This window comes from Antechinus flavipes, chromosome 4 (assembly GCF_016432865.1).
Source record: "Antechinus flavipes isolate AdamAnt ecotype Samford, QLD, Australia chromosome 4, AdamAnt_v2, whole genome shotgun sequence".
Taxonomy (NCBI): Eukaryota; Metazoa; Chordata; class Mammalia; order Dasyuromorphia; family Dasyuridae; genus Antechinus; species Antechinus flavipes.
In genome coordinates, this window is record NC_067401.1 from 10,092,859 (window position 1) to 10,113,685 (window position 20,827).

Consider the following 20,827-nt stretch of genomic DNA (forward strand, 5'->3'; position numbering starts at 1 on the left):
TATAACCAGGAGACAAGAATTATGTGCAAAAATTAGTTTTCAGGATTATCACAATTCAAGTTTAGCTCATGCTTAAGAAGGGAGAAAAAGAAGGAAAGAGAAATTTAGCTCTATTTGTTTTTCAAAGTACCTATTTTAAAATATTATAAACTGGTGTGTTTTAAGTGTTATAAATTATCAAGGATCATAGGGATTACCAATGTGCACCACATCACAGAAGAAGTTAGATTTGGTTCATTCTAATTCAACAGTATTAATCATCATTTATTTTGTGATGCTATTTCTTTTTTCTCCCACAGTCATTAAATATTGTGTTTCCAGAGGTGGAGATTAGAATTTTGAAGAATCAAGAAAGCATTTCTTATGACAAATGGTTTTTAAAAAGCTAAGAACGGTAAGCTCAGAAAATGAGAAAAAAAAGTTTGGGGGCAGAGAAGGAAATAAAATAACTGTTCTCAAATAGTTGAAGAACTGTCACAGAGAAGAATTGACCAGAATGACACTGTGCACTTCCAGAGAACAAGACGAGAACTAATGGTTCAAGTTCAGAGGATCACATTTTTAATGCTATAAGGGCTCTCAGAGGCCACTGAGTCCAAGCCACTAGTTGGCTGGGAAGATGACACTCGACCTCAGACAGCAGACAGACTTTGTCCAGGGCCCCAGAACCAACAAGTGCCCAAGGAAGGATATGAACATAGGTGTTCCTCTCAACCCAAGTCCAGATCTAGATTTCAGCTGCAAGTAAGAGTTTCTCATGAGTAGAACAAGCTGAAAATGGAACGGGCAGCCTTAGAAAACAGGAATTTTCTTTCAGGGATGTTTGAATAGAGGCTAGATGCCAGAACATTTGTAAGGAAAGTCAGAAGGGATTCATGTTCCAGTAAAGTCGCTGCATGGCTTCTGAAAGTCCTTCCTCCTTCGGGATTCCTGTTTACAACTGGGGGACCTAGAATCAATCTGCTGTTGGGGTGCTAAGCTTGTCAGAAGGCTGGGAGTCAGGCCTACAGATGCAGAATCGAGCCCCATTTATTAATGTTAATTATGTAGTTGGGGGAAAAGATAAAACTTGGTTCTTGTCTTCATACATATATATGCAAATAGATGCAGAGCCACACATAGCCCCGTATAAAACTCGGAATGTGCTAAGAGCCATAATCTACAGGATTCAGAGAAGGAGGGAAGAATGGAATTCAGGAAGTCTTCATGGGCAAGGTACCATTTGGGCTGAACCCTAAAGAATGTCATCATTGTGAACAGAGGAGATGATGGGAAGGGCATTCCAGGAAATGGAATCAAAAGCAGGTAACAAGAGCAATCCAGAGTGAGGAACAAGGAAGGAGAAAAAGGGGACAGAGAAGACTAGAAAGCCAAGTTAAGATCAGTCTGTAAATAGTTTTGACTGTGACACGGAGTAGACCAAACTGTAATCAATTGGCAATGGGGAGCCATAGAGTGCTTTTAAGTGGGAGTGTGCTTAAGTACCAGAGCTATGTTTCAGAAGAACAGTGTCTGCAGGGCCTAAGAAATGGAGGAAGTTATCACCCACTCCAGGTAACTGGAGGTAACTGGGGCTTGGACAGAAATGGAATAGAAAGGAGAATATTAACGGCTCAGATGTATACGGCCTTAAAGGCTTATTGAACACTTGACATTCTCTCATTGGATCCTCCCATAAACTTGTGAAACAGGCTCTCTCATCACCACTACTGTGTAACAGACAAGGTTAAGTGACTTACCCAAGATGGCTTTTGAACGCCAGGCCCAACCCTCCAAGCTCCATGGAGGAGAAGGATCAGGAGAGACGGCAAGGTGAGAGCCCACAGGAGTTGGGAGTGACTGAGCAGAAAGAAGCTCGAGGAAGGGAGGAAGGCTCAGAAGTTTTAAGTCTGGGCAAAAGGGAACAAGACAAGGGGGAACAAGGGAACAAACACTGAGTTTTCAACCATTATTTGAATGAAAAGTGGAAATCCGCGGCTTGGCCATGCCAGATTTCCAGGGTGGGCTCAGGCAGCGGTGACTGCCATATCCTACTCTTTTTATGTCCTCCGGTCCTTCCTCCCCAGGGGCTGCGGTCCCTTCTCTGCCTCATCCCAGCTTCTCTATGCATGCTTGCCTAAGCCACATGCCCCCCCACCTCCTGATCTTGATGGAGCCAACATTACTTATTTAACCCAAGAAGCTTCACTTAACAGAATCCCTGCAATTTGGTTCTGGAAGCACCTGCAGATACCTGAGCATCCCCGAGTGAGGAGCTCTCTGGGGCTGAGCCTTTGCTCGGGGGCGCTCACAGCTCCCTTGGGGACCCTTCTCTTTCTAGGGTAGTAGAGAAAGTACTTTCTTTCACTACTCCTTACAAAGTATGTGCAATTATTTTTTGACAATCCAACTTAAACTCATGAAAACTTCTGTATTTCCCAAACTCCCTCTACACTTAAGTGGACAGACGCATTCCAAAACTAACTGGACTGAAGATATTTAAGGCTATACCTCAGGAAGGAACGGAAAATTTCTTTAAGTTATCCTTTTCTGGACATTCTGGAAAATCTAGACATTAACCTTAAAGGCATTTTTTTTTTTTTTAGTATTTTGAAAATATCATTAAACAATAAGCAATTTGGTGGCCCCGTAGACAAGAGTGCCAAGTCTGGCATCAGGAAGACTCATTTTTTTCCTGAATTCAAATCAGGCCTCCAACCTTCACTAGCTGTGTGACTTTGAGCAAGTCACTTTACCCCATTTACCTTCAATTTCCTCATTTATAAAACAAACTAGAGGAAGAAAAGGCAAACTACTCTAGTCAGTATCTTTGCCAAGAAAACCCCAAATGGGGTGACAAAGAATTGGACACAACTGACAACTGAACAACAACAAACTAAGCAACAAATTGAATGCCTACTTTAAAAAAAAAAAAAGGACATCTTAAGTGGAAGGTTATCTGGTCAAAGACACCATGCTCAGAAGATATAGCAAAATAATTAAATTTAAAATAATTATCTTATAATTTGATTAATTACTAAATTGCTTAATTTTTTATTAATCAAGCATCTATTCTATGCAGGATCCTATGGAGGAAAGGGTTTATTTTTTCAAATAGTTTATCATCTCCTGAGGAGAAGGTGCAACACATACAGGGTAAAGCAACTGTGAAATAAAGACATCATCATTTTAGGAGAGGACCAATTGGGAAAAATCCAAGAAGGGCCATGTGCAGGAAGTAGACCCTAATCTGGTCGTTTTTAAGTGGCACAGAGAGGGGGGCAAACCCTCCGGGCACCAGTGAGAGTCTTAATGGAAGCAGAAGATACAATGTCCTTACCAAGGAAGAAGAACAGCCTGACTGGAAGGAGAGAATGGGCAAAGAGTAATGAGAAGCAGGACCGTCAAGGTAGCTGGCCTTCATATTGGAGGATGCTTTAATACCAGGGAAGAAAGGATTTTTGAATTGTCCTAGAGGCAAGAGGGAATGAGGAGTAAAAGAATGACTTAGGTTAAGTCTATGGTTTCGGAATATCAAATTGTCAACTCTGTGGAGGATGAACTTTAGAGGGAACATTGTAAGCAAGACCACCAATCAGAAGGCCAATAGTACAGGTTAAAGGCGATAAGATTTAAGATGCAAGCTGCACACAGTAAAACTGATGGGATAGATGTTGTGAAAGTAGAATCTATACAACTTGACAACTAACTGGATACAGAGAGGGTAAGAAAGAACTCAGAATGACTGTCCTAAAATCCTTTGACCAGGACATCCTTGATAAGAATCCACTGATAAGAAGAAAATCCCCATATACACCAAAGTATTCATAGCCGCACTTTTTGTGACATTAAAGAATTGGAAATAAGGTACATTGACTGAGGAACAATTAAACAATTTGTGGTATGTGAATGTAAAGGAATAATCTTGTGGTGTAAGAAATGCAGAGAAGCATGGAAAGAGCTTGATGGAAGGATGATGGGAAGATTTATGAACTGATATATATACACACCAGACAGACACAAAATGAAAGTGAATGTATCAAATCAAATCAAGATCAAATATGACTTGAATAAAGAAATAGAAGAGGAAATTCCAAACCCATTTCTTTGTGGAGGTGGGAAGGCCGTAGGTGTTACACGTTATATATATTTTCTGACATTTAAAAAATATATTCATCAGTTATGTGGATTCCACACACCCCTCCCCTTTTGTCTGTTGAAAAAGACTATTTGGTATATGAGATGGCTTTCTGGAAAGCAAAAAGGGATAGTGGGGAAAACTTGGACAATTAAAAAAGCAAAAACAAAAGACATCAATAAACTTTTTTTTAAACGAATAACTACAAGACTAACTCTGAATGACTAGAAAGATATTGGTACCCGCTAAAACGTTAGGAAAGTTTGGAGGGAAACTGGGTTAAGAATTAGTTCCATTTTGAACATTCTAACACGCACTTGGTCATGCTGGGTTTAAATTCAACAGATTAGAACTAGATCTATAGATTAGAGAGTCCTCAGCAAAGAGATGATAATTGAACCCATGGGAGCTGATAAAATCACAAGGGGGAGAAAAGAAAAAAAGGACCCAGGTCAAAGCCCAGAGGGACTCACACAGAGAAGCGGGAGAAAGATGGAGATCTGGCAAAGAAAACTTCAGAAGGAAGAATAAAGGGGGTAGGAGGAGATCCATAGAGGACAGGCTCATGGAAGCCAAGTGTGTGGGAATCCTACATTACCACTGCTCAGAGCCTACAGGGCTGTCATAGCAGATCTCTAAGGAAAGGATACCAAGAGGGCCTGAGGCAGTTTTAACATCAGGTTAACCACACTGACATCTATTCAATCTTTACCTACGAGCAACGGGCCGGGTTTTCGGCCTCAGAGACCGGGCACGCAGAGCTACGAGGTGCGGCCCGCTGGTACCTGTTCCGGACCGGCCCCCTGTGGGTCAGGCTCAGCACGCCCCATACCACGGGCCTCTTGCCTAGAGGCGGCCACAGGTTCGGCCCCTCCCGGCCCCCGCCGCTGGGTCTTAGCTCCTTATTCTTCGCCTTCTCTGAGCAAAGCTGGCACAGAAGCTGCTCTGCTCACAACCACCTGTGACACCCTGGTTGCTGGCCGCAGTGACGGGCTCACCCCCAGCCAGGGCCAAGCTGGTGACGGGGGACCAGGCCCGTGACAGCCAGGAGACCGAGGCCGGGCCGCACCGTCCACCTCACGCTTCTGTCCCTTGGCAGGAAGGCCGTGGTTTTTGGACAATTCCGAGAAAAGCGGAGGCAGGAGCTGGTGAAGCCCCAGCTGGAAGCCTAGGGTGGGGTGGGGGAAGCAGCGCCCGTCTGTGGCCTACCCCACAAAGCCCGGGCACCCCCCCAGGGGAGAAAGGAGCTCTTAGATCCCATACCTAGGCAGGGGCAGCTGGCACCTGTGGAGAACTGCCGGGAGCCCAAGCCAGGGAGACCCAGACACAAGTGAGACGGAGAAGCTCCGTGTGGCGTCCCCCTCCCCCAGCACGGCCAGGCGGGGAGGGCGACACGAGCCCAGCCCAGCCCAAAGCGGGACAGTACCCAGCGCGGGTGCCCGGTACCACACGGGCCTTAGGAGCATTTAAAGGGAAATAAACTTGGGGGCTGAGGAGCCCGGGCTAGAGGGGGGCAGCGTGGCCGCCCAGCCCCCTCCATCTCTCTCTGGGGGAGGAGGCGGCAGGACTATCACTGAGGACAGTACTAGGGCACCCCCATACTATTCAGGGGGAGCTCGAAAGCCCCGCTTCGTCAGACTCAGACTACTTTGGGGGGCACCCGCTCGTGCCGCGGAAACCTCGGGGGGCAGTTTCCCACTCTCCCTCCCCCAACACCCCGGCTCTCTGGGGGAGCCCCCATTTTTTTGCCCAGTCTCCCAGCAGGGACAGCCCGGCGCGGCGAGGAGCCACAGCCCAGGTCCCGGTCCCCCAGCCCAGGGTTCCCCGGCCCCGACCCCCGCGGGCGGATACAGCTTGAAGCCCCTCAGGATCTCCCTGGCCCGCTCGTCCTCGGTGGACATGACGCGGCGCCGGCGGCTCCGGGCGGCGCTGCCCCGGAGCTAGTCACCTGCAGCGGGCAGCGCCGGAGGCGGCAGCGACGACGTTGGCGGAGGCGGCAGCGAGAGAGGAGCCGGAGCCGGGGCCGGGGCCAGGGCCGGGGCCGGGGCCGGGGCCGGAGCGGGATTCTCGGCTGAAGAGGCGGCAGCGACTGAGGCGGCAGCGGTCCCCGCCCCCCTCCCCCCTCCGGCCCGCCCTCCGCCCCTTTGACCAATGGGAAGACTCTATCCGGCTAGGGGCTGACCCCTCTTTGTAGATGGGCATCTTATCCTACCAATAGGAAAAGGAGCGGCTTTAGCGGGGGAAGGAGGAGCCATCCCTCCGGAGGAGCGTCTCTCGGTCGTCATCATCCCCCACCCGGCCTGAGATGGGAGCCTTTTTGGGTCAATCTTTCCCGCTCGCCTTGCGTGCGGGCTGCGGGTGAGGGCCAATAAGAGCAGTTTCTTCAGCAGGTAACCTCGAGGCTCGGCTCGAAGAATTGAGCGTGGAAACTACAAGTCCCAGTATGCCGTGCGCTTTGGAGTCCTCATAGTCCCCCTACCAAGAGGCCCGGGAACTACGAGTCCCATGATGTCCCGCTGACTTATCTCCCCAAGTTAGAACGCCGAGTGGGTGGACTCGCGTGGACTCATTCGTAAACATCCAACCGCGTGGGCCTCCCGGACTATCGAAAGCAGTCTCTGATCTCTCCTTTTTCCTGTCCCTTTCCCCATCCTATCTATCCCTCTGCTTCTCCCTCTCTAACCCTCTCTCTCCTCTTTCTTTCTTTCTCATTTTCTCTTCCTCTTCCATCTCCCTCCCCCCTTTTCTTTTTTTCTCATTCTCTCCCTCCTCCATTTCCTTTCCCCTCTTTTTCTCTCCCTTGCTTTTTCTCCCCTCTTTCTCTATTTCTCCATCTTCTTTCTCCCCCCTTTCTCTCTTTCTCATTATCTTATTTCTCTTTCTCTCCCTCCATCTCCTTTCCCCTCCCTTGCTTTCTCTCTCCTTCCCTTTTCTTTTTCTTCTCTTCCTCCAACTCCTTTCCTCTATCTTTCTCATCTCCCTCACTCTTTCTCTTCCCTTCCCTTGCACCTTTTCTCTCCATTTCCCCAGGCTTGGAATTTTGTAGTCCCTGCAAAATCAGCTGCATTAAGTTTTTTGAGATCCTCGGCCTCATCTATGACTTAGCTGCCTGTCAGATAGAACCCCCATACTCCTTATGACTATGAACTTCAATGGATATTTTCTTTCTGGGTTGTGTGTATCACGTGCAGAGGACCAGCTAGGGGAGTCCATGCCCTGCAGCCCTGTCTGGGGGACCTGGAAGCTGCCGGTGACCAGCAATGCTATTGGCTCTGGGCCCAAGGACCCGGATGTCCTCAGCGGGGAAGACAGAAGTTGAGGTTCTCTTCTTCCTCCTCCCCAAAGGTTCCTTCTTGGGGGTTTCCCTCATGAAGCTGCTGGAGGTTGAAGTCCACAATTCCCGACACAAGCCTCATACACAAAGAGCAAGTTCCTGAAACAGCCCCAGCCTTTTCACTTAGTTTGCCTGGAATGTTAGATCTCTGATTGGCTCAATCAGGGTAACTGCCTAGGCTGACCATCATACAGAAAAATGCACTTATTTAGTCAGTCTTAACTACCACTGTCCTGGTAGGGAAAATTTCTTAAGAAAATAAAGGTCATGAGATTATCTGAGAAAGCTTCACCAGGCAGAACCTTAAAGAATTGTCAGCTAGTCTACCCTGTGTGACCACCAGCAAACTCCTATGATTTATTCAGACTTTAGCTTCCTGGCTGTAAAACCAGGAGGTCGGTGCGTGCAATGTCACATCTCAGGATCTTCCGGCCCAATTCCTACGACCCTATGGAAATAAACTGATTGCCTGCAGTTGTCCAAAAGTGGAATGGGCTTTGAGCTGAGGGGATGAGCTCTTCCTCTCTGGAGGTGTTCGAGGGGAGGCTCATGAGTCTCTTTGGGGGCCATGCCAGGAGATATTGCAGAAAGGGTAGCGAGCTAGGGTCTGGACCCTGCTTAGTTAGTTTAGCAGGATTTGGGGACCCAGGTAGAAGAACTCCAGGAAGCAGAACCACACGTAAGTGGGCAGGGGAACTATGTATGGGGGGAGTCCATGTGCAGAGGGAAATCTGTAGGAGGGAAGCCCGTTGCAGAGAAGGAAAATCTGGGGAGGACCCACGTGCAGAGGAGGTAAATGTGTAAGGGGGGAGCCCATGGGCAGAGGAAGGAAATATGCAGTGTGGGGGGGGGGAATTACAGAGGGAAATCTGCAGGGGGGGAGCCCATATGCAGAGGAGGGAAATCTGCAGGGGGGGAGCCCATATGCAGAGGAGGGAAATCTGCAGGGGGGGGAAGCCCATGTGCAGAGGAGGGAAATCTGCAGGGGGGGGAGCCCATATGCAGAGGAGGGAAATCTGCAGGGGGGGGAAGCCCTTGTGCAGAGGAGGGAAATCTGCAGGGGGGGGAAAAGCCCATGTGCAGAGGAGGGAAATCTGCAGGGGGGGGAGGCCCTTGTGCAGAGGAGGGAAATCTGCAGGGGGGGGAGGCCCTTGTGCAGAGGAGGGAAATCTGCAGGGGGGGGAGGCCCTTGTGCAGAGGAGGGAAATCTGCAGGGGGGGAGGGAGCATATTTGCAAGGCATGGATACCTGCGTGCCAGGGAGTGGGGGTAGTTAGGGCACAGAAGATGAAAAGCACTAAGCAGCGTACATTCTCCATTCACAGCCCAGGGAAGGCTTTTGTCTGGCTTGGGGCGGGGCCACGCACGCGCAAAGCGAGAAGGCCTTTGCCGGCGGAGTCTGCGTACTGATGGCAGAATCCGAGGGAAACCCTCTTGGACCAAGCACGGAAGTCTGCGCGTGCGCCTGCGCGTGCGCAGCTGCTGGAACCCCATGTTGTTACCGGAACTCGTGAGCTCAGGTCTTGCGTTTCCGAGGGGACCTCGGAGAGAGCCGGCCCGGCGGAGGCAGATGAGTGGCGTACCTCTGAGCGATGATGGCCGCCTGACAACCCGCGGGGAGGCGCCGGGAGCGGACGCACGGAGCTGCGGCGGAGGAGACGGAGCCTTGGCTACGGAGGTAGGTGCGATGAGCCTGGGAGGCCCCGGGAGAGCTGGAGGACCCAGGGCTGGAGGGGGCGGTGGGGGCGCTCCCGGGAGGTTGGCCCGCCCCGCCCCCCCTGCCGACCCGCCCCTCCCCCGCCGACCCCCTGGGAAGTGAGGGGAGGAGGGCGAGCCTTGCCCCTGCCGAGGCCTCCCTCCCTCCTCCTTTCTCTCCCCTCCTTCTGTCCCCTCCTCTACACTTTCTCTCTCTCCCCCTCTTCCCACCCTTCTTCCCCATCCCTTACTCCGTCCCTTTCTCCCCTCCCTTTTTCTTGGTCCTCCTCTACTCTCCCCATCCCTTTTTTCCTCTCTCCTCCTCATTCTCTCCCTTCCCTTCTCTTCCCTCCCCTCTTCCTCTCACCTTCCCTTCTTTCTCTCCCTTCCCTTCCCTCCCCTTCCTCTCCCTCCTTTTCCTCCTCCCTTTTTCTCCCCTCCTTTTCCCTTTTCTCTTTCCCTCCCCTCTTCTTCTCTCTCCTCTTCTCTCCCCCTTTCTCCCTTCCCCCTCTCCCTTCCCCCTCTCCCCTCCCTCCTTTTCCCTCTTCACTCTCCTCCCCTTCTCTCCTCACTTTCTCCTCCCCCCTCCCCCTCTCCTTGTCCGTGTGCCCCATCCTCAGGACTCAGGCCCCCCCCACTCCTCTCCCGGGCCCACCTTCTGCGGACTCCCAGGGGCCCTCTCAGCGACATTGGTCCCCAGGGGCAGGGGCTGTCTGAGGGTCGCAGGAGCCCCTGCCTTGGCCCGGTCCCCGGGGGGCTCGGTGGGGGCCACGTTCGGCGCCCCCTGGCTGTGGGACTCTGCCCTGCCCATTGTAACCCCTGGGGAGGAGCGGGCCCGCCTGAAGTGCCCCGGCCACCCCCTGAGGTGCCAGCGCTCGCTCTCCTTCGGACAAGGCCCGAGCCCCGGCCTTTGGCCCAGGTCGGAGGGCCCAGATCGGAGGCCGCAGCAGCCCCTCCTCGTCTGGTTGTGATCCCCCCATTGGGAGTTCACTCCTCGTGACCGTTCCTGGTCCAGTTTGGCAGAAACAGCAGCTCCTCTTCCCCCAGAGGGGCTCGCGCTTCTCTGCGTCCTCGCCGTGGCCACGTGGCCGGGGATCCTGGGGGGGGCGCCCCAGGCCCCTCCCCCGCCGGCCGGGAGCGAGGGGCTTCCTGGGGATGAGTTTCCCTGCTCGGAGTGAAGGTGGCGCTTCCCTCGTAGGCCTGGCCTGTGACGGAGGGGGCCCCATTCCTGGTCTCGGCGGCGGCCGGGTCGGCGTAAGTGGGACCCGGAGGGGCCGGCAGGGACTGACCGCTCCGCTCCTCTGTGCCCCCAGATTTCCAGGCTGTAGAATGGCCGGCGAGCAGAAGCCCTCCTGCAACCTCCTGGAACAGTTTATTCTATTAGCCAAAGGCACCACTGGCTCCGCCCTCACGGCTCTCATAAGTCAGGTCCTGGAGGCCCCTGGAGTCTATGTGTTTGGAGAGTTGCTGGAGCTGTCCAACGTGCAGGAGGTGAGTGCGTCTGGCTGCGGCCCAGGCCCCCCCTCCCCCACGCAGCCCCCGGAGCCCAGAAGCAGCAGCACGGACCCGGGGGCCCATGGGTGGGGGGAGGGGCTGCCGGGTCCCAGGCTCCTGCTGTTCAGTATCGCTGCTGACCTTATGGGCGAAGGCCACCGGGGCTTCCAGGCACTCTGGGAGGTAGGACAAGGCCGGCACTCTGGGAGGTAGGACAAGGCCGGCACTCTGGGAGGTAGGACAAGGCCGGCACTCTGGGAGGTAGGACTAGGCCGGCACTCTGGGAGGTAGGACTAGGCCGGCACTCTGGGAGGTAGGACAAGGCCGGCACTCTGGGAGGTAGGACAAGGCCGGCACTCTGGGAGGTAGGACAAGGCCGGCACTCTGGGAGGTAGGACTAGGCCGGCACTCTGGGAGGTAGGACTAGGCCGGCACTCTGGGAGGTAGGACAAGGCCGGCACTCTGGGAGGTAGGACTAGGCTGGCACTCTGGGAGGTAGGACAAGGCTGGCACTCTGGGAGGTAGGACTAGGCTGGCACTCTGGGAGGTAGGACTAGGCTGGCACTCTGGGAGGTAGGACTAGGCTGGCACTCTGGGAGGTAGGACAAGGCTGGCACTCTGGGAGGTAGGACAAGGCTGGCACTCTGGGAGGTAGGACTAGGCCGGCACTCTGGGAGGTAGGACAAGGCCGGCACTCTGGGAGGTAGGACAAAGCTAGAAAAGCTCCCAGCAAAAACCGTTTTCAGTGGGGATGACGTCCCGTTGATTGGCTGTTGCAGACACAGACTGGGGGACGCTGGCCAGGAGCAGGGTGGGGGAAAGGACCCCCTGGAGGGGCCGGGTAAACCCCCACTGACTGCGCCAAGCGAGCGAAGGGACTGTGGAGGGAGCCCAAGCGGGGCGGGCCGGGCCGGAGGCCCCTCATTAACCCCAGAGCGGTTCGGGGAAGCCCTTGTCAGGGCCACACGTCTTAGTCATGGAAAAAATCTGTCATGGTTTGGTCAGAAAAACAACTGGCGGCAAAGTGAGCGAGGGGTGCGCGGTCCGCTGAAAGCTCCGGGCGGCCTCCGTGGCGCTGCCGGCTGATGTCATGGGGTTTTGGTCCCTCTGCAAAGTGGCTGAGGCTGAGGGGGCTCTGAAAGGGGGAGGCTGCCGTGCTCCCGGCCCAGCCCGCCCCGGCCCGGCCCCCCTGCTGCCCGTGCCTCCCGTGGGATGCATCCCCCCGCAGGAGGCTGACCTGTGGGGAAAGGAGGAGTGTTATGGAGGCGTGGGGAGCCCCCAGTCCGGTCCCTGCTCACCGCGCCGGGGGTCTGCCCCACAGTGCCCCCGCACCTGCAGTCCTGCTCAGGGCCTGGGGCTTGTCCCTACCCCCCCCCAGGTCTAACTGTGTCCGGGCCCACCAGGGGCTGTGATGTGAAAATTGTTTCCCATCCGCCGTCTCATTTAATCTTCCCGGCGCCCCTCCCCCCTCAGCAAGTGGTTGTGGCCAAGCCAGGACGTTGTCAGGGGTCTTCCTGCTCCCCCGGCTCTTCCCTTGGCTCCGGGTGCTTTCGGAGAGCTCACTGCCGGCGGTTTGGCCCCATGCAGGGGAGCGGCGGGCGCTGCGTCCCACCTGTGCGGGAGGGAGCAGGGACAGGCCCTTCCCTCTGGGGGATGCTCCGGCCCTCGGGGAGCAGCCTTAGGTTCCCGGGCCTCTGGCCCCCCGGCCTGCCAGCCAGGCCCCTCCCTCCCACCGGGCTTTTGTGTGGGACTCAGGGTTTCGGAAAGAAGAGGACAAAACGTAGGGTTTCCGTGGCAGCCCGAGAGTCTCAGGAGAGAGCTGGGGAAACCAAGGGCCCCCTGCTGGCCAGGGCACGATGTCGGGCAGCTGGGCCCCATCGCCAGTGGGGCGCCCTGGGGAGGAGCCGTCCTCGTGGCTGGGGGAGGGGACACCCGTCCCACACATCCCTCAGCCGGGAGCCTCCTTGGTCCTGGAGCTGGAGCCGCCCCCTCTGGGGGCAGGGAGGGACAGGCGGGGCCCAGGGCGCTGAAGCTTGGCTGCCGCAGAGCCCCAAGGGCAGGAGGTCCTGGGAGAGGGTCCCGAGCAGCCCCGCGAGCTGATGGCTTGGGGAAAGCTGGGCTTCCCTCCTGCGGGGAGCCTCGGGGCCGACGGCAGGGGCTTCCTCCCCACAAACTGCCCGCTGCAGTCGGAATCCCGCCGGCCGCGGCTTTGCTCTTCCACGCACTCTCTTCTTCCGCAGCTCGCAGAAGGTGCTAATGCTGCTTATTTTCAGCTGCTGAGCCTGTTTGCCTACGGAACGTACCCGGACTATCTAGGTGAGTCCCACAGAGCAGGCCCGGGGGGGCGGGGGTCCCAGACGGAGGGGGGGGGGGCTTCTCGGCCGCCCGCCCGCACCTGCCTCAGCTTCCCAAGAGGGGGATGGGCTGCTCTCCTTCCCTCTCCCAGAGACATGGTGAGTGTCCGTCACCAGGCATTTATGGGGCATCTGTTCTGTGGCTGGCCCCATGGGGGGCACCGGGGAGACCCGGAGGGAAGGTCGCGCTCAGAGGAGACCCCGTGTGCACAATGTGGTGTTCCTGAAACTCGGAGCGAGGGAAAATGGGGGCTCACGTGTTGTTTGTGGCACTGCTGACTGCAGAGCAGAGCCAGGGCCGCGGCGGTGCCCGAGAGGCCCAAGGTCAGGGGGTGGAGCCCTCCGTGAGCCCCGGAAACAGCCTGTGGCCAGGGAGGTCCAGCTGGCCTCTCCCCGTCACCGGCCGGGGCAGCCGAGGGGCCGAGGGCAGGAGAGTGGCCAGCGAGCGGTTGTTGCCCTTATTTGTGTTAGGGAGGGCTGCTTGTGTGCGACTGGGGGGGTGCGCAGGGTCAGTCTAGACATGTCCCTTTGTAGCGTGGGGAGCGCCCTTCGCCAGAGCAGGTCGGTGACTCGTCCATCACCGACTTCGGTCTGAGAGCTCGGCCGTGGGCACCAAGGGGCCCGTGACCCGCGGAGGGGCCTGCAGCCAGGGGGGTCAGCAGCGGGCCGTGAGCCGGGCCTTCCCGGCCCCGGCCCCAGTGTGGTACATCCTCTCGCTTCAAAAGTCTTAACTGTAGATCTTGTTTGGCTTCTTACTGGTTGGTTAGATTTGTGATTAACAGTGTTTTTAAGAAGAAATTAAACATAGCCAGAATGGATCCCTGCAGTGGTTGTGTGGAAAATGTGGTTGGGGGGCTGGGGGACCTGCCCCCCCAAAGGGTCGTCTCACATTTGTGCTTTCTCTTGGTTCGGGACTGGGGGGCCGAGCAGCCAACAAGGACAGCCTGCCGGAGCTCACCCCCGCCCAGAAGAACAAGCTGAAGCATCTGACCATCGTGAGCCTGGCGGCGAGGATGAAGGTACGGGCGGGCGCGCTCTCTGAGAAATGAAGGGCGCGGTCAGGGTCACCCGCGAGGCGCTCTGAGCTGGCTCACTGACGGCTGCAGCAGGGCAGCCCCTGGGCCCCTTCGGGCCAGACCCAGTGTTGAGGGGCGGGCTGCCTGTTGCAGTTGCTCTGCACATGGGTCCCTCCCTCCCTCCCTCCCTCCCTCCTGTTTCCTTTCCTTCCTCCCTCCCTCCCTCTCTTTTCCTTCCCTCCCTGCTTCCCTCCTTCCTTCCTTCATCCCTTTTCTCCCTCTCCTCCACCCCTCCCTTCTCTGCCTCCTGCTGGCAGAGTGACCTGTCCCAGCCTCTGGGCTCCCTGAGTAGCTGACTGTCAGCCTTTCCTCTCCTCTCCTGAGCTCTCAACAGAGCCTCCTGGCTATTTCAATGCCTCTACTGTCCCACCTGTCTCTGCCCCACCTGTCTCTGCCACACACCTGTGTCTGCCCCACCTCTCTCTGCCCTACCTGTCTCTGCTCCACACCTGTCTCTTCCCCATACCTGTGTCTCCGCCCCACCTGTCTCTGTCCTACCTGTCTCTGCCCCATACCTGTGTCTCTGCCCCACCTATCTCTGCCCCACACCTGTCTCTGCCCTACCTGTCTCTGCCCCACACCTGTGTCTCTGCCCTACCTGTCTCTGCCCCACACCTGTCTCTGCCCCACACCTGTGTCTCTGCCCTACCTGTCTCTGCCCCATACCTGTGTCTCTGTCCCATCTGTCTCTGCCACAAAACTGTGTCTCTGCCCCACCCCTGTCTCGTCCCTGTGCCGTTAGTCGTTTTTCAGTGGGCTCTGGCCCTTGGTGGCCCCATGTGGGGTTTTCGTGGCAGAGACGGTGGAGAGGTTTTTGCCGTGACCTCCAGCTCATTGTCCAGATGAGAAAACTGGGGCGAGCGGGGCGAGGCGGCCGCCCAAGGCCACGTGGCCGGGAAGCCCCTGCGGCTGACTCTCCGGCCCTGACCGGCGGCTTTGTTGGCAGTGTATCCCCTACTCGGTGCTGCTGAAGGACCTCGAGATGCGGAACCTTCGGGAGCTGGAAGATCTCATCATCGAGGCCGTCTACACGGACATCATCCAGGGCAAGCTGGACCAGCGCAACCAGCTTCTCGAGGTGGATTTCTGCATCGGCCGAGACATTCAGAAGAAGGACATCAACACCCTCGTCAAGACCTTGCAGGAGTGGTGAGGCGGGGGGGTGCCTGGGGCGGGCACGGACCTCCGGACGGTCGCAGCCGCTGACGGGGTTGGGGTCTCCCCACCTCGGCCCCCAGAACTCCGGCCTCTGGGGCTTTGGGGGCTCCTGGCCCGTCTGCTTTGGCCCTGGGCCTGAGTGCTGAGGAGCTCAGTGTGCTCCAGCCCAAGGCCCTTGACCTCTGGTGCCCCGGGATAGACAGCCGGGGTGGGCTGGGCCTGTGGTCCGCCTTGGACCTCTGCCTTGCTTTATGGCCCTGGAAAATGGTGGGGCTGGTTCTGGGGCCGCCGGGTGTGGGCCCAGGGACATTTCAGTGGGAAAATGGGGGTTTGATGGACCCTGGCTGGCCCTGGTTGACAAGCTTGAAACCGGGCTCTCCAGGGCAGGGGGACAAAGGCTCAGGTGTCTGGTTGCTGAGCCAGGACGCCCCCACATAGACCAGGCTGCCCGCCCTCAGGCACAGGGAGTGAGCTGCCCGCTCTTTTGGAGCCCACTTAAGTCTGAATTTGAGGGGGATCCAGCCGGCTCCGGCCGTATGAGAGAGAGATGGCGGCTGTAAGGAAACCTCTAAGTGACGTGTGGGTGCACACAGATGTACGGGGAGCTTTGGTTTCCCCGTGTGCGTCACATACATGGCCCCAGAGACCTATTTGAAGCGTCCACAGGTGTGATGGGCGGCTCAGCCATTAAAGCACATGCGTTTAATGCCGACAAGGTGCCGGCTCCCGCGGGGGTCGGGCCAGATTACTGCTCAGCAGGGCTGGGCAAGGGGAAAGTGGCCCAGGTTGCCATTGCCCAGAGGCCGGATCCCGCTCGGACTGGGAGGGGCCTCCACCGCTGCTTGGGGAGAGATGAAGGCATGGCGAGCCTCGGGGTGATGGGGAATTGTTCTTTGAGCCTGTTTTAAGCCTCTGACACTGAGATCATCCTCCAGAAAAGAGCCTTGGGGGGGCAGGATCCCCCCATGATTCTCCGGAGGGCTGCACTGCCATCTCCCCTCGGGCCTCCAGCTGACCGGACCGGCCGTTCCCTCTGCAGGTGCGATGGCTGTGAAGCCGTGCTTTTAGGCATCGAGCAGCAGGTGCTGAGAGCCAACCAGTATAAGGAGAACTTCAGCCGGACTCAGCAGCAGGTGGAGGCCGAGGTAGGCGGGCTGGGGCCGGGGGCCTCCGGGGAGGGGCTCTGCTTCTGGAGTCCGGTGAGAACCGGGCCCTGGGGGAGGGTCGGGGGGTGTCCCTGGAGGGCACAAGTCTCAGTGACAGCCCCTGCCAGACCCCAGTGAAGAAGCTCGTGCTGTTCTGTTCCCAAGAACGCAGAAATTCCGACTCATGTAAGGAAAAGACCCAAACAAGCAAGGGAAAAGGTCAGGGCGGGAGATGTGAGCCCCGCACGTGGTCTGACAGCAGCAGCCCTCACAGTGGGGGCCCCGGGGGCCAGCAGGCCTCGAGGTGGGTGTTAGCTCAAGGGCACCAGGGGGGCCAAGGCCTCTGACCTTGGGGTCCCATTCTGGAGAGCCAGACCTTTCGGGGTCCCCTTGTTGTAGAGGTGGGGACCACGGACTGTGGGTGCAAAGGCGAGGAGCTTCCTGCGGAGGGAGCCGCAGGGGGCCCAGATGTGCCCAGAGGAGTGACAGCCGTGCAGGAGCAGCTCCTGCCACGTGAAAAGCTCGAGCATCCTTGCGGCTTCCTGGTCTCGTTGACAGTTACTGTCATTTACTTTACACCTTTTTTTTAACCAGCTTTTGTGAAGATAAACTTTGTCCCCGCCCAAGTCTGTCACCAGGGCTGCGTGAGTCGCTTTGAGCCGCTTTAAACCGCCTAGGCTGGCGGTCCCAGCACGTGTTTCTGGGGAGTTGCCTGTTCTTTGGGGAGGGGGTAAATGACGGACTTTCCTCTTTCAGAGACCTTGGCCCTTGAGGACACCCCGCTTTGTGCCTGGGGCAGGGGGAGGGGGGGGGGGGTGGAAGGCGGCTCAGAAGCCCAAGGACCCGGCCCAGGGCGCTTGGGAAATCTCGGAGATTTTCCTGGTCCAGCTCCCCTGCCCAGCCCCGTACAGAGATACGGCAAACTAGGCAGGTTTGAGTCTTATTCCGTCCACTGGCTTTTGGCTCCCAGGACGATGCGAGGGAGGCCATTGCTCTGGCTGAGCCCATTTGCAGCTTGCGGGGAGCAGAAAGGGCCACCTGCTCCCTGGCCTCGGGGCCCTAATGAGCAAGTATTTGGGGGGCTGTACCACAGTGCCCTGGCGGCGATTCGGGGGAGGAGCGACGTCCACAAGCACACAGTGTGTCTAGCAGAGTCGGCCGTCTGGAGCGGAGGGGCTTTAGCAGGGAAAGGAGAGGCAGAATTGGAAAGGTCTGTGGGGGTTGGATTCTGGGCCATCTCAAAGCTAAGCAGAGGTTCGGGGCTCTCCTCTGGGGCAGGTCCCTGGTCTCGGGACCTTCGGGTGCAGTGGGATGACCTGAGAGAAGTAGGGCTTTAGGAGAATAAAGAACTGAAGGGGGGTAGGGGCAGAACAGGATTTGAACCCATAGCCTCCCCCTCTCTCCTGTGCCTTCTGCCTTCCACATGGCAGCTCTTGAAACTTTCTGGACCCCCGCTCACATCTAGTCTCGCCAAGCCCCGGGCTGGCGGCCGGAGGGCCTGTGTGTGACCTTTGGAGAGGAGAGATCACTTCCGCTTTTTATCAGGAGAAAACCGGCCCGGACACGGGCTTCCCCAGCGGCAGCGACATTTCTCAGCCGTCCGGATCCGTTGGGCCGAGTCTGAGCATCAATGACTCCGCCGGTTCTTTCACAGTTGACCAGAATGCAGGTGGAGGCGGCACTGGGGCTTAATCCGGGGGTTCAGGTTCAGGTTCAGGTGGGCTGCTTGGGGCTGCCCACTGCCACAGGCTGAAGGAAGTGATGGGTCCGGGCCGAGCCCTGCCCCCCTGGGGCTCAGCTCTGGGGGCCCGTGTTGGGGATAGGGAAAGGCTGGAAACTGCCGTGGGATGTTGTGGGGGCAGCAGTCCCCCGGTCAGCAAAGGCAGGACCAGGAGGGGTAGAAGAAAGCTGCTGAGACGCAGAGTTGGGCGTGTGGAATAAGGCTCCGGGGCGCCCGTCCTGAGGCGTTGGGAGGCCTGCGGGGAATCTCCGTTCAGGGCCGGCTTGTCCTGGCTCGGGGCCTCTTCAGCTTCCCCACTCGCGATCCCTTTTGGCCTGATACGTGGGTGTGCAGGTCCGACGTTCACGATCATACGTCCCAGTTTTGTGACCCCCATATCGTTCCATGACCCCCTGTGGGGCACAGCCCACAGTTTAAGCAGCTTTGCGGTGAGTGAGCCGGAGTTGGACCCACTGACCTGCTGGGAGCCTTTGAACGGCCGAGTTGATCATCCGGGACCAAATGACAGAATCACGGAAGAATTTGCTTCTGGGTCAGAGCTAGTGGGGGGGGAGGCCCGTGTGGCTCCTCTGGATCAGGAGACCCACAATAAGAGGGATATGGCGACTGCTGGGGGACTGAAAGGGCTTTTGGTGAGATTCATGTCTGAGGTTTTCAGAAAGGGATCTCTGGGAGAGCGCCATGGCTCTGTCAGCCTGGCTGAGTCCTGGAGGGTAGAGACAGGGCGAGCATCCCAGGCAGGCCCCTGGCCGGAGGAAAGGGCGGCCCAACCAAAGGGCCTGCTCTCAGCTTTCCCCTAGGAGTCGGCTCTGGGAGTCCCGGGGCCCCTGTTCGGAGGAAGGCCCAGTGGGCTGCTGCCCATGCCAAGGAGGCAGCTCCAGTTAGCCAGCATTTGTCAGACTCCTGGACATCAGTATTGAGAACACACAGCCTAGGAGCTTCCTCCAGCTTGTCCACAGCTTGAGCGGCCGCTCAGCAGCTCGGAGGCAGCTGCCTCAGCCCAGGGCTAATGGAGGAAGGGAGCCGCCGTAATCGCCCGGGTGGCAGGAGCGATGCCCCTGGGGGTTGTCACGGGGCCGGGACTGCGCCCCTCAGATGCTCCTTGAGATGGTCTCCCGAGTGTTCACAGGCCCACACATGAGCCACCCTTGTCACCTGGGCCCCGGGCTTCCCCTTTCTTCCTGCCACCTTGTCAGCTAGGAAAGAGCTGGGCCCGTCTTTTGTTTCCTTGACTTGGTTCCCAGCATCTTCCAGGACTTGCCACCCAGGCAGGGCTCGGGATGGGAGGGGGTCTCTGGGTCTTAACAAGGCCAGACCCCCACAGAGCATGGTCGTCTCGTATCTCCCCCAGGTTACGAACATCAAGAAGACCCTCAAGGCGACCGCGTCCTCCTCAGCCCAAGAGATAGAGCAGCAGCTGGCAGAGCGGGAGTGCCCCCCGCATGCCGAGCAGCGGCAGCCCACCAAGAAGATGTCCAAAGTGAAAGGTCTGGTCTCCAGCCGCCACTAGGGCAGGCCGGGGCAGCCAGCGCTCACTGGACAGGAAGGGGGAGGAGCAGGGGCCACACTCCTCCTTTTTGTCTCAGTGGGTTCTGGAGCTGCCCACCAGGAGCCCAAGTCTCCCTCCTCTGACTCCCCTCTCCCACCTGGTACGGTTCTAGCTCACTCACTCTCACTTCCACTCGTCCCCCTGAGACTCGGGGGCTCCAGGATGCCATCGACTAGCATCAGACACTGCCCCGCTCCCCCACTCCTCCCACTCTCCACCCACAAAGGACTCTCCTGCCTCCTAGCCTGTATTCTTTTCTCTCCACTGCTGACATTCTGCCAGACTGGCGGTGGGTCAGAGGAAACTTTGGCCCCCATGCTCCTCCTCCCGAGACAAGGGTCCGCAGAAGGGGGCCCTTCCGGGGAGACCATCCGTCCCTCCTTCCCACAGACACGCGTCTCCACCCGGGACCTCTCCAGCCAGGCGTCAGCACACCGGGTCCTGCTGCCTCCTCCTGGCCAGCAGCCCTGATTCAGGCAGTGGGGGGATGTGCTCTGGGCTGTGTTTACCAAACCCACGGGTTTCTTGCCTCCTAAGCCTAGTTCATGTTCCTCTTCAGCTGGAAAGAACTGGCTGAGCTGCTGCCTGGGAAGGGCCCCGAGCCCCCAGAACGGTGCTGTGCATCTGCCCAGTGTGGTGCTGGTGGCAGAGGCTGCCTCAGGTGACATCCCACCCGCTGGCACCTGCCGCCGCCAACTCTCAGACCTCCTTTGGCTAGCGTAGGGCCGCTGCTGCCCGCTCCCCGGGCCAAGCTTCCGATTCCCAGGGACTCCGTCCTTGGGGGGAGCGGGGCTGGGGGCGTCCATCGGGAGCATCTGCTGCTGTGCCCCGGCCCTCCTGCTTCTCCCCACTCGGCAGTTGGCCCAGAGCCCTTTGGTGGCGGCGTTCTGGCAGGGAATGGACTTGACTAGCATTCTGAACTTGAACTGTTTCAGGTTGTATTTTAATTTTTTTTGTACAGGTTTTGACTCTGAAGACATTTCAACTTTTTTTTTCCTTTGTTGACATTTGTTACAAAGCAACAGCGGGTGATTCACACCTACTTGGAGGGTTTTGTTTTTTCAAAAGTGGGAGGTGGGGATTCTGGCCTGATGCTGAAACAACAGCTCAAATGGAGGAAAAAAAGCACACTTTAGAAAAAAAATAAAAATGCCAATTTAACGTA

At 57.2% G+C, this 20,827-nt stretch overlaps 2 protein-coding genes across 4 annotated transcripts in view; one reads left to right on the top strand and one right to left on the bottom strand.

Annotated features, from left to right (window-relative positions):
• PDE6D (phosphodiesterase 6D) overlaps positions 1–6,232 on the bottom strand; it is a 52,167-nt gene extending 45,935 nt beyond the window's left edge. The window contains exon 1 of the mRNA XM_051999599.1: positions 5,969–6,232. Coding sequence (XP_051855559.1) covers positions 5,969–6,018 — 50 coding nt within the window. The 5' untranslated portion in view covers positions 6,019–6,232. The remainder of the gene's footprint in view (positions 1–5,968) is intronic.
• Positions 6,233–8,940: 2,708 nt separating this feature from the next.
• Positions 8,941–20,827, top strand: COPS7B (COP9 signalosome subunit 7B). 3 transcript variants are annotated; one of them, XM_051999601.1, is made up of 7 exons: positions 8,941–9,128; positions 10,459–10,636; positions 12,913–12,955; positions 13,924–14,012; positions 15,016–15,218; positions 16,267–16,372; positions 19,465–20,827. In XM_051999601.1, exons 2-7 carry the CDS (start codon positions 10,475–10,477, stop codon positions 19,621–19,623), a joined length of 762 nt encoding a protein of 253 aa, XP_051855561.1. In that variant the 5' UTR covers positions 8,941–9,128; positions 10,459–10,474; the 3' UTR covers positions 19,624–20,827. The 3 variants fall into 3 exon arrangements, with proteins under 3 accessions (XP_051855561.1, XP_051855560.1, XP_051855562.1); XM_051999600.1 differs by having other exon boundaries at positions 8,947–9,128; positions 12,880–12,955; XM_051999602.1 differs by lacking the exons at positions 8,941–9,128; positions 12,913–12,955 and having other exon boundaries at positions 10,547–10,636.

Excerpts from the sequence above, each read along its gene's own strand:
- COPS7B (XM_051999600.1), top strand. The coding sequence starts at position 10,475 with ATGGCCGGCGAGCAGAAGCCCTCCTGCAACCTCCTGGAACAGTTTATT. Across the intron at positions 10,637-12,879 it reads AGCTGTCCAACGTGCAGGAG|CTCGCAGAAGGTGCTAATGC; the intron begins GTGAGTGCGTCT and ends CTTCTTCCGCAG. Across the intron at positions 16,373-19,464 it reads AGCAGCAGGTGGAGGCCGAG|GTTACGAACATCAAGAAGAC; the intron begins GTAGGCGGGCTG and ends TATCTCCCCCAG.